At 27.3% G+C, this 13,900-nt stretch overlaps 1 protein-coding gene across 2 annotated transcripts in view; it reads left to right on the top strand.

Moving 5' to 3' along the window:
* LOC108749585 (octopamine receptor beta-2R) overlaps positions 1 to 10,590 on the top strand; it is a 14,421-nt gene extending 3,831 nt beyond the window's left edge. Inside the window, exons 2-3 of one of the 2 annotated variants that reach the window (XM_018488367.1) lie at positions 4,223 to 4,453; positions 10,004 to 10,590. In XM_018488367.1, the coding sequence (XP_018343869.1) occupies positions 4,223 to 4,453; positions 10,004 to 10,094 (322 nt within the window). In that variant the 3' untranslated portion in view covers positions 10,095 to 10,590. Of the gene's footprint in view, positions 1 to 4,222; positions 4,479 to 10,003 lie in introns of both variants that reach the window. The other variant, XM_018488368.1, reaches the window with a different exon arrangement.
* The last annotated feature ends 3,310 nt before the right edge of the window (positions 10,591 to 13,900 follow it).

The raw sequence follows: 13,900 nt of genomic DNA, 5'->3' as shown, positions 1-13,900 counted from the left end.
TCTAATTTTATAATAACAATCGCTTACCACGTATTTTGTGACGCAAACCCTTGCAAATGTAACCCGGAGTAATGTGAAGTAATGTGAATTAAGAGTAAAAATTTATTTTTTAAAAACTTGCTTAAATGATAAATTTATCCCTGTATATCTGAAAAAAATTTTGCACTATGAAATTAATACACAGCATTGTTCTTCTATACAGCAGATAAATTGACTTAAACACAATTTTATTCAAAAATTATTACGTTTACAATTGAATGATGCGTATAGACAACTATCACATTTACAATACGAACTTTTTACAAATTATAAATCTATTAATTCGTCTCTTCCGTTTGGTATTTGTTGTGCATTTTTCCGTCGTCAACAAATTAACTTTAACAAAAATTGGGATAAAGAAAATTACAACATTAATAAAAAAAATAGATAACTTAAGATCGGCTAAATTGCGTACTCATAACGAAAATATTAAAAATATTACTTGTAATGTTGCCAAAACCGCTTATTAGTGATTGTCACGAATTTGTTCCGATTAAAATTAATAAAATTTCAACACAAGATGTTAGAGAGAATAATTCTATTGTCACACATCAAATGTAAGTCCGGAGAAATTTGTTTTCGATTATAAATTAAATAATATAAATAATAATTGGTTGATTCACCTTAGCAGTATTGATATTTCTGAAAATGCTAAATTCATATTCAACTATTAGGTTGTTCGGAAAGTAATTTCGTTTTTTCTTATGAAAATGAAAGACGATTTTCAATCAGACACGTTTCAAATGATCATGAACGATCGAATTCGATAAATTTAATCTCTCAGTGATCTCACGAGTTGTTATTCGCCGGTTTGCATCAATTAATGCCTTTATTGTGCCTTCATCAGCTTCAACTGGCCTTCTAGAACGTGGTGCATCTTCAACATCAAAATTCCCGGATCGAAATTTTGCAAACCAGTTTTGGCACTGGCATTCTGTCAATACATCTTCTCCATACACATCGGATAATTTTTTCTTGCTTGAACAGCATTTTTACCTTTTCAATAGTAAAAAAGTAAAATATGCCGAAAATGCTGCTTTTCACTTTCATATTTGATAGGACACCAACCAAAAACTACTGCGTAGAATCAATCGAACTTTTTTCACAAGCAAGCCTTGCTATATCAACTGTCAAAATATTATATATAATGATTATGCGGCTTAAGTGTGAAGTTGGCTGTGAAAAAATACAATAAGTCCTCTGTTGGGAAAAAACGAAATTACTTTCCGAACAACCTAATAGATCAACGTTTTAATCTACCGAATAACGTTACAAATAAAGAAAAAATAACAATAGAATATATCAAATATCAAACATATAGAAAATAATTTAGTTAAATTAGATAAAAGAACGGAAACACGGAATTCAATTAGAAAGGGGTTATACCTATGAGGTTATACCTATTCTTAAAAATATACATTTTAGTTTTCCGAATGATTCGAATAATAATATTTTGATAAAAAGGGCTCAAAAAACTTAATCAATTTGTTACTGATCATCTTGATTTATTAATTACTAGAGTGGATAAGGGCAATACTATTGTAATTCTAAATTTGAAGGATTACAATGATAAAATGTACGAAATTTTATCCGATAATAATACTTGTATAATAGTAAAGAAAGATCCTACTAGTAAATTGACGACTGAAATCCATACACTTTTGACACGTTAGAGAACTAAAGATTATATCGATTAATCCATATATAAAAAATTGTATATATTGGACGGAGATTTGCCGAGGTCTTACCTCACTGGTGGGCTCACTAAAGTGCATATGGATGGTTACCTAAGAATCATTATCAGTTGCATTAATAGTCCCTTCTTTAATTTGACTATTTTTCTAAAAGACGTCATTGTGAAAAATATTTAAAAAAATGTTAGCAATATATTAAAAACAGCTTTGATCTTATTAAAAAAATTAATGATATGCCACTGGGAAAAGATTATCAAATTGTATCATTTAATTTCTATGTATACTAATATTCCAAACGATTTAGCTTTGAAAAGTGTCTTGGAAAGATGGGATTTGATATGCAATAACACGACAATACCTATATATGAATTTCAAATAGCAATTTCAATTATTCTAAAGTCTACTTTTTTTAAATTTAATGATGAAATTTACAAACAAATATTGGATCTGCTCGGGATCTCCTGTCTCTCCAATTCTAGCTGATGTTGTAATACAAGACTTGAAACTTAACATATTTAAGACATTAATCACACATATTCTATTATCGCTATGTGGATGACATTATTGCAGCTCTAAATGATCATATTAACAAAATCCTATATTCCTTTAATTCTTACCATGAAAGAATTAAATTTACTGTCGAATATGACGATGATAGAGGAATAAATTTTCTCGATGTAAAACTGTTAATAGAGGGTGGAAGAATTATTTTTGACGATTATAAGAAGCCTACTAATTCTTAGATACTTAAATTTCTTTTCTAATCATCCTTTAGAACACAAAAAGGGTATTGTAATTGGGCAATTAGATAGAATCTTATTCCTTTCTCATCCTAAATTTTATGAAAAAAATATTATTTCCCTAATTAATATTCTCCAAAAAAATGGATACCCATCGGAATTTTTATTCGCAACTGTCAACAACAGGATGAAAGTCTCTTGTCTTTCAAAAATAATTTCTACAATGTCAATGAACACAAAGACAATGCTAACTCGGATTTCACTAATTTTGCTAAAAAATATTTCATCATTCCTTATTTTAACAAAATTTCTGAAAAATTTAAATCTATCATAAAAAAATTTGACTTCAATATTGCTCACAAACCAATGAATTGTATGAATATCTTCATTAAAACAGACAAAGATAAAATTAAAAAAGGAGATCACTCAAATGTGGTTTATAAAATTAATTGCCGTGATTGCAATTATTCATATGAAGGACAGACAAAAAAGAAACTAAAGACGCGTTTAAAAGATTATAAAAACGATTTTAAAAAACCAACTAATACTTTGTCTGTTATCTCCCGTCACAAACTTGATCATGATCATATGATTGATTGGAATAATATCTCTGGAATATCATACTATCATTCTTGATTCCGAACAATCTTATTATAAAAGGATAGTCTCCGAGATGATACATATCAAACGATAAGAAATGGGTTTAAAGAAACAGAGTGACACAGAACGCTTTTCTGAAATTTATCTATCAATCAATGAAAAAAGCTCCTCTACCACATATAGAATTACCCTCTTCACTCTCATTTCATCTTCTTTCCTTTCACAATATATAAAGACTGTCGCTAGCTATGGGCCATCATTTTTATCAATTTTTATCAACAATAATTCTTACCAGTTCCAATGTCTGTTTTTTTAATTCACGTTACTTACTCCGAGTTACACTTGCGAGGATTTGCGTCACAAAATACGTGCTAAGCGATTATTATAAAATTAGACTGATTCTCACAAATAATATTGTAATATATTGTTAAAGTGATATTGTTAAAGTGATATTAAAAACTTATTTTTTTTCTTTTTAAATAAAATCTGGAAATTTCGTATTTTTACACGAAGTCGTTCTTTGCTTCTTTTTAATAAGGAATCCTAAACGTAGCAAAAAATACTTTAAAAGCGATTAAATATTATTTATTTTGTTAATTTTATTTTCTGGACTTTAACTTACTCCGTTAATTCGTACCATAAGTGATTGGAAAATTGTTTTACCATTTTTTTTGACTAGCGATTATTGTTTAATTTTATGTATTTCTTTACTTGTCATCTTGATATTGCATTGATGATGGTCAAATTTTGACCGAACCGTCTACGTTATTATATGATAATTTTAAATATATAATTATAAATACTATACATACATTTCAGTTAAAAACATCTAGCGTTGTGATTATTATATGCTCCCTACTATTTAAATTTTTAATTTATTTTTTTATGTAAAGTGTATTTTTTCTGATTTTTCTATGAATCACAAATTAAATAAAATCGAAATTTAAACTTTATTTTTTTGCGGAAATTATTTAAAATTAAATATACAAAATAACAGAATAATTTTACAGAAACTTAAAATAAGCATTGAATTTGAATAAATTAGTTCTCATATTTTCCATTTTTTCAAAGTTTGAGTTCAAAATTTAATTTTTTGTCTTTGTATTTTTAACATTTATACACATAAATAATTATTAACTTAATTGTCAGGTACGTCACTACAGCGCTTTGCGGCGAGACTTGTCCATGTCCCAACGTCGTGATTGCGATTCTATTTTGGATTGGATATACAAATTCAGCATTAAATCCATTGATTTATGCATATTTTAATCGCGACTTTCGAGAAGCGTTTAAAAATACTCTCCAGTGCGCTTTCTGTTCGCTCTGTAGACGAGAGCCATTGGATCTTGAAGCGCTGGATTTTCGTCGACCATCCCTCAGGTACGAATTGGTCTGACAGATTAAGGTATGCATTTTATTTTATCGCTTTATCTTTTTGAAACTTTATTGAAATTTTATTCATCTTACTACTTTATGTTATTTACTCAATAAATTTAAGTCACCTTTCAAACACATTCAAACTTCATTAAAATGACTCTGATGTAAACTTTTTACTGAAATTTTAATACATAATTATATTAATGTATATAGAGAATTGTATATTGAATATCAATTGACCCAGTATTATCATATTAAGATTTTATTAACAATTCAATATAAAATATTAAGATTATGAAGAATTCAGTAAATTTCAAAATAAAAATCAATGAACGCAATAAAAAAATTTAATAAAGAATTACGTACATTTAAATCTGTAAAACGTAGGCTGCTAAAAAAGTTTCTGCAATCTAGTACTTCCAGTGGCGCCAACTTCTGCTACTATCATATCCGTAAAATTAGACGTTTTTAACCTATAATTCAATTGACAGTTTGTACCCAAACCAACTAGTTATGTTTGCATAGTATTTTAAAAGAAATTATTATATTTTGTAAAAAAATGGAAATTTCGTGAAAAAATTTTCGGGCAATGATTTTTTACAAATGTAATCTAACTCCGAAACAATGCATCGATCGACTTCATTTGGCTTTTGGAGATGAAGCACTATCCAATAGGACTGTTTATAATTGGTTTGCCGAATTCCAGCGTGGATGTACCTTTCTTAGTGATGAATTCCGTGTAGGTCGTCCATCCACGTCTGTTGTTGCCACTAATGTTGATGCTATGCGTGAAATGATTGAGCGAAACCGGCATGTAACATACGCGAGATTCAGGCATCCTTAGGCATTGACATGAAAGCAATACATACGATTTTGCATAATCATTTGAGCTTACGGAAACTTTGCAGTCGTTGGATCCCACACAATTTGACCGAAGCTCAAAAACAGGCTCGTGTTAAATGGAGCAAAGAAATGCTCAAGAAATTCAACCGAGGTCGGTCAAATTTGGTCTACAACATCATTACTGGGGACGAAACATGAATCTATTCGTATGAGCCCGAAAGTAAATAACAATCCACTGTTTGGGTATTTCAAAATGAACCGAAACCAACAAAAGTTATTCGTTCACGCAGTGCTACCAAGCAAATGATTGCTTGTTTCTTCGGTTATACCGGACATGTGACAACCGTGGCTTTAGAGGATAGAAGGACTGTAAATACTGATTGGTATATAACAATTTGTTTGCCAAAAGTCATAAATGAATTGCGTAGAACAAACCGAAATTGTTTCATCATCCTTCATCATGACAACGCCAGCTGTCACACAGCACGTCAAACCGTTGATTTTTTATCCAGTAATAATGTCGAATTGATGACTTATTGTCCGTATTCACCTGATTTATCACCTAATGACTTCTTTTTGTTCCCAAACATTAAAAATAAGATGCGTGGTGAGCGATTTGAGTCGCCTAAAGAAGCTGTTGAAATATTTTGTACACTGATATCTGAGGTTACAACCTTAGAGTGGAAAAAAAACTTCGAAAATTTTCGAGTATATGCAAAAATGTATCGATTTTAAAGGCAAATATTTCGAAAAACAATAAAGCCGTTTACTGAATTGTACATATATGTTATTTTTCATATTGTTTGCAGAAACTTTTCCAACAGTCTACGTATATGTATAGAGATGCGCAATATTTTTGTATCTGTTACTTTGTTACTATTATTAAGTCATAACTATTAGTCAATTAGTCAAAATAATAATTATTTATTTATTTTGTATTTTAATATTGGCTTCTGTACATAGAATATGTACAAGGCTGGGTAATATTTAAAATAGTTCCATTTTAAATATGTATTTAACAAATAGCATTTTGCATTTTCCATTTTAAATAGTTTGTAAAAAATTATTTTTATTTTACATTTGAAATGAAATCATGTCTATCATTTAACCGTTTATAAAATAAATAAATGCCAAATAGTTTTCTATGTTTTCATAAATTTTCCCTAGAATTATTGATGTATATGAACAACCAAATCCCATGATTGGCCAAAGATTTTTATAAATATTCAAATTAAAAATTAAGCTGTAAAAAGCTTTAAAAAGAAAATTAATTTCGGATTGTCTATAAATATCAAATCTTAATAAAAAAATGAATATTCCAGTTTTATGTAAAATACTATGTAGATTTCTAAAAATGTACTCTTAACATTAAAATTACTCTTAACATCTAATTTTGACCGTTACCGACACTTCTCGTATTAATTTGATTTATTCAAGTAAATGATCCCATTTCAAAATCATATAATATTAAAAAATGATAAATATTCTCATCAGAAAACTTTATTTAGACTGTCAGGGCTTCGAATTCCGTTAAAAATAGCTTTTAAACATTTTTTTAAAATACTTTTAAAAAATGTATACTACCTTCGCGAAAAGTTTTTACGAAAATATGAGATTCAAACAAGATCTTAAAAATTCTTAGTTTTTCGTAGTAGGACGTAGCGTTGTTTATTTGAAAAACCTAGAAATCCTCCGCCCTCAAACAATGTCACTTTACGTCTCGCTACAAATATCTATGAAAAACTGTAGATTTCTGACTAAACAAACCTCACTCTATGTTTCACTACGAAAAATTAAAAATTTCTAAGATCTTATCTCAATTTATATTGTTTTTCTGTACATTTTTGTAAAAATATTTTTTTACTAAGAAAAACCATTTTGCATTTGAAAACTATTTAAAATATCTATTTATCCATTTTACATTTAAAATGGATTCGAAAGACCTATTTTGCATTTTGCATTTTAAATACACTTTTTAAAAATATTTTACAATTAGTATTTTAAATAAAATTTGAAAGACATTTTATCCAGCCCTGCTTACACTGCGGCAAAAATTGGCGCGATAACCAATCAATTTACTTTTTTCATAAAAGCCAAAAATGATTGGCTACTGCATCAACTACAGCATGTTGCTATGTCCTATGTGCAGAAATCGTATTACTGCCAATATTACGTATGACAAATCTTTTGAAAATGTTATAATTGACTAAAAAATTAAGGAATTTTTGGAAACTTGAAAACTTCCTCATCGAATCGATGTCGATTCCATTATCATTTCTGATTGGGTTCACTATATAATCATTCAACGCTTTCAGAAAATTTGTTATACAATAAATAGATATCAATCTTTAGAAAGGTTAAATTCGTGAATTTTGCCATTTACTTCATTAGAGCGAAACATACTAATAATAACTGTGCTACACTGATACAGTATCAGTGCGCTCCTTGCCCTAATGAAGGTGAATGGTAAGATTCGCAAAACGTTGGCATTAGTAATGGATCACGACACGGCGATAATTTTTTATCTCTTAAGAAAGCACACGTGAAAGCCTCAAAAGTATAAACCAAATCATTTGTTGTTTTAATTTTCTGTAATTGACTTTAGGGCTAATATCATCTAAATTTTTTGAATAATATTGGCTTATCTTGGTTAATTATTTGACTGATACTTTTAATTAATATTGTACAGTTAAAATGTTCTTAATTTGAACATTTTCATTCTAGTATTTCTTTTTCATTATCTTTTAAATATTTTCATTAATTTTTCTTAGAATTTATAATATTTCAACATATTTCAGTGTACAATTTACATTATAAATCTATAAAAATATTATATGGTTTGCATTACATTTCTTTTTTTCACGCAAATTTTCAAGAGAATTATGTTTAGAATTCATAGTATTTCAGCATAGTTAAGTTTAATTTTTTTGAATATATCTAGAAATATTAAAATATTTGCATTATTTTTCGTTATTTTTCATTTCTCTTCGTTGTTTTTTTTTATTAATTATCTCTAGAATTCATAGTATTATATTTTAGTATTAAAAGTAATATTAAAATATTCAATAATATTTCGATTATTTTCATTTCGCATTTCCACAATTTTACAGTTGATTTCAGCAACTTATTTCCACCAGTGAAGAGACAATTATTATTATTTATAAAATTATAACTTCTTGATTTTAGCATAATTAAATAAAAATATAATTTTAAATTCATACAAAGTAATGATATGCCTATTTTGTATACCTATTTTGTATATATAATTTCGGGAACTATAAATTTATTTTTTATTTCTATATAGCTGCATAAAGTTTTTATTAAATTTAATGATACAATTTAGTCACATGCATTTTTATTTTTTTTTTTAGTCATTAAAATAAAGTATCATATTTGTTATCAGTATCATGATATTATATTGCCATATGTATACAACAAAAGCATATTAAAAAAAAATATTAGACAATTAATTAAAAATGAATACAGAAATTATTCGTCTAATTAATTAGAATGACTGGAAAAGGTAAGATATTGTGTGTTGAAATTAATATTAAAAAAGTAATCTCTGAATAATGAATATTGATTTCTCTAATATGCTACTGAAGTTGATTGTGTTTGAATCAATTCGTCACACAAAAATTATATAAAATATCATAGAAATTGGTGCAACAATATTATTTATTGACATTATTGCATTATTGTATTTTGTGTGTCAATATAATTATTGCGACAATGCTTTATTGCACTAATAGTAAATAGTTATGTTTTACATTGGAAATAATGGAATAAACAAAGAATAAAATACGCAGGGTTTGGTATATGTTCCGATGACCAAGGCGTTATATTTGCAGTTCTAAGAAACGATCACTAAACTCATAAGTTAAATCTAATTTAATTCGTGTGGATGTATGGCGTCATGTATCTCCATTTTCATTCCCTGCACCAATTACTCTATTATTCTGTTCAATTACATATACTGCGTATCTCGCACAAGCTGCATTCGTGATGATGTGCGACGATTAAACTGACAACTATACGGGAATCAAGAGATATTTAATGCTAACCTTTTCATTATACGCAACAAATATTTTTAACATGCTAGTTTTATTTAAAAAATATTACGTAATATTAAAACATGATAATTTCTTAATTTTTCAACGAAAACTAAAACTGAAACTTAATCTATCTATTCAAATCAACTTGCATAAATCTGATATATTAATAGTTTAATACACAAGACAGACAAATCAAGAAAAGTTTATTTTTATTATATATTTACATTAAACGTTACAATATACATAAATAAAGAAGCTATGTGCTTTAGATTATCTCCGTATCCATATTTCTTTTACATTCATTTTTTCTTGATAAAAAATCTTATGTTATATTTTATCATTTCATTTGTATTTACAATATTATTGTATCGAATAAACAATTATTTAACTTTTACTTTTTTAATGCAGAATTAATAAATATAAACTTGTAAAGATGTAAAATGCGCAAATATATTTTTCATTTATCGTATACAAGGTGGCCTACGTACAAATTTAAATTGTTATTTAATTTATCTAGCCAAAAGATTGGCTAAAAGATCAAATTATCTTCATAAACTTTCTTAAAATAGTTTACAGTTATACAATTAAATTATATAAACAATTTTGTTCACGTCGATTGTTCCGAAATAACTCGATCTGTTTAATTTTGTTTTAGATATGACGATCGCACCAAGAGCATATACTCAGAAACATACATAAAGAACATTGATCGACGAAGATCGAGTGAATTTGGCAGCAGTCTTTGAGACAAAACTACGTTCCCAAGATTCTAAAAGCGAGTGCAAAAAATATACATCTATGTACAACACATCATATATATATAAATACGCGCGTGCGTCAATTTAAACATAACTAACATACACACAACACAATGCGCGCGCGCAAACACAATCATATCGAGACATTATCCAACATTTTGCCAAATAGATGAAAATGAAGACGATAAAAAGAGTCATCGGTTTTTTTTCACGGTGATAATAAATACACACAAATATGCTGAATATATCTTACATAAAGCTAGAAACAAGCATGTATACACAGATTATATCCAAATTATTGCCAAAGTTAGATTTTTAAGCTTTTGTAGCTAAAAGTGTGTCGTGTTTCGTAAGAATCAATAAAATCGTGCCTGTGGAAGAACATAAAAGATTCCGACTGAACTTTGCTTAATACTTCGAAACAAATGTAACGGCTTCTGCGAATATTTTCATTAGATACCTAAATGAATATAATTTTAAAAGCCACGAGGGAGTTTGATTGGTCTCATATAAATCTCTTAATATATTTTCTTATAAAAGTTCTAAGATGTAATTCTTTCCCATCTTTGATAGCCTCTTTTTGATCTAAATATCACGATTTTATTGATAAAATTGGTTTTCCTTTTTACATTACAATAATTCTTGCAATAATTTTGTTTTATTTTTTAGAAACAATCTGATTTGATTATTTCGAATTACTACCGAACTTTTGTGATTTAATTGATATATATCACGATGATAAAAATAATTCAATGACATAAAAATACATATGTATGCACATATGTGTACATACATATACGCATACACAAATATAGTATAATTGAAATGAGAATATGTGTGTGTGTGTGTGTGTGTGTGTGTGTTTGGGATCGATTCTATAACAAATACTCACTTATAGATATAAAAGTAATCGTATATATTTTTTAATATCTCGCGCCATGACGTTTCGCTTGTCTTAGCGCCGTTAATATATTGTTATATATATTATTGTTAATCCTCCGTGAGATCCCAGGTGGGATATGATATACCCCAGAAAGATAAATTTTTATAACTTCTTAAAAAAATACCACGTGCATGTTGCCGGTTTCGTGCAACTGGAGAGTACGTTGTTACCAACCTACTAAATTGTAGTATATTTATGATGAAATATAGCATGGAGTATGAGATATACCCATATATGATTTATGTTAATTTTCCATTTGATTCACGGAGGATTAAAGTATCGTTTTTTGTTATTTGTTACTATTTCAAAAAAGTTATTTGTGAAAATTAAATAATACATTTCATTATAATGTTAAAATGACTAAATTAAAATAAAGTATGTAAAAATTATATATTACTAAAAATGAAAAAGACAGACATGGAGTGATTCAGAAGCACCGTTTTAAAAATTAATCGATCCAATAGGTACTAGTCAGTATCAGTGAGAAGAAGATTCATGCTCGATCTGTACATTTTAGGTCACGTTCCAATAAATGTACGATTTTAATGTTGATTAAGTTCTAATTGGCTGGCATTACAGCCACTTACATCTCTTATAAAATACTAAATACCTAGATTCTAGATTATAAACTATAAAACACTATTCTATTAGAGCATTGGTTTACATATAATACTGCAAATTACAAATGTTTTACATATTTTCTCTAAATATCTTAATTCATAAATTGCCTTTATGAATTTCAATTGGTTATATCAATGATAGAACTGCAGGATTGTGATATATGGGTACATTATAACATACATTCTCTATTTAATAGTCTTATATTTAGTCAAATCTATCGAAAGAGTATGTAATTTTTTGCTAATTTAATAGATATCAAGAAAATTTTAATATAATTATAATCGTTATCGTTACGTATTTTTGGCCAATTGCGCCATTGATTTTCACCATTGATTTTTCATCAGAGTCGTCACTTTGACATCACAAAATTAACATTCTATACATGATTGAAAGCTTTCTCAGAACGGTAATCGTTATAAATGGAATCGTTGTAAGTTCAAACAACTTTTGTTATATAGAAAAGGCTTGGTACAAGTCACAACAGTATTATTACAATATTATAATGTTCATGTATTATACGGAATCAAGTTATATCATAATGTATCGTGAACTTGGTGATTTGAGGCGGATCTAATTTTTATGTAGACATTATGTTTCAATTACATTGTCATTATATCGAAAGATGAACACAACGTTATGACTTTTAGTTCCTACTTTTATTGTTTTATTTTTCATTTCTTATTGTGATGATAGTTATTATTAGTTATTTCGAATAGTTACTTCCCTACTATAATACTTATGTAACTCTTTTATTTACAAAATTTTTACTATTTGAACACATTATATTAATAGAATTTACTAACTACAATAATTTTTAATAGAATTTTTTTTAGTAAATCATCGCTACTTTTATTAAACAAATTTAATACTTTCTGTCCTCGCATTCTTTCAACGGAATATCATCTTTGAAAAAATTGTTCTCTCAATCAATTCTCGTTTTATATAAGTGGCACGCGAATGTTAAATTCCTTTAATCAAAAGATAAATGAAAAAAAAAACAATTAAAGGATCATTTTCCAGAATAATAAATAAAATGATAATTATACAATAATGAATGAGTCTTTATTTGAGTTCAATAAGTATATTTTTATACCTTTTGTTTCTAATCGCGATTGTTTTCAGTGAAAATCACATTAAATTTGTATCGATTTAAGTCCCCGTGATATTTGTAACACCGATCTAAAATCTAGTCTATACGAATATAGAATAAAATAATGAGATTTTTAGTAATCATCGATTAACGTCGGCATCTGTGTTTCGCATCGGTAATCGGATGAGAATGAAATATTAATATTAGCTTCTTATTTAACAGGTAGGATAATACAAATGATTGCTGCGACATATACTGAATGATTGGCAATTGCAAATTATACGGTGTTTTCATTGACTCTTAGCTGCAGTTACGCATTTACGATCGAACATGGAATAATTAAACAATCCCACGCTAATCGTTTTTGCCAATTTTATTGTTACAGTAATTAATTAAATAAAAATATTTAGTACGTACATTAAGGAAATGCTCAACGATGTTATTATATCACTAATCTTTGGCTATTGTAAATAAGTTTAATTTTTATTAGAAATGAGCAATTAGAAAAAGCTATTTTATTTGAATTATTAAACGCGTTTGTTAAACAGAAAATTATTGATTGTAGTAAATGATTTGTAATAAATTTATAATTTACATTTGAAATTTATATACTTAATGGAAACGTTTAATTGTTTGATTATTTGTTACATGTTTTTTTAAAGATTTCTTTTTGTCACTTTAATATTAAATATGCATAACAATCATACAAAAATTATTGCTCATCTCTGATAATGATATTCTATTGGCAGTAAGAAACATCCACGCATTAGTTATTTCAGTTAAATACAATATCGCAATATTAAATCACCTTTATGATAACATAACAAAATCTTTCTATACTTGTCGGATATCAGTTATCATTAATTTTATTAATAATTGTTCCTTAAATTATCATTGCAGATGACAAATCATTTAGTATAATAGAATTTGTCGAGTTCTTTATTCTAATTTATTTACTTCTAAATATATATCTTTCTACATCGATTTATTGTTTCCTAAATTATTATATATTTTATATTAAGCAATAATTTTAAGCACATCATTTTATACGTTCACAATTATTTTCAAATTATTCATATATTAATTAACTTTTGTTCATAAAATGTAATACTTTCGAATAATTAGCCTATGTTGACCAAT

Source organism: Trachymyrmex septentrionalis, unplaced genomic scaffold (genome assembly GCF_001594115.1).
Source record: "Trachymyrmex septentrionalis isolate Tsep2-gDNA-1 unplaced genomic scaffold, Tsep1.0 scaffold30, whole genome shotgun sequence".
In the NCBI taxonomy this organism is placed as follows: domain Eukaryota; kingdom Metazoa; phylum Arthropoda; class Insecta; order Hymenoptera; family Formicidae; genus Trachymyrmex; species Trachymyrmex septentrionalis.
This window is presented reverse-complemented; position numbering and strand designations above follow the sequence as displayed.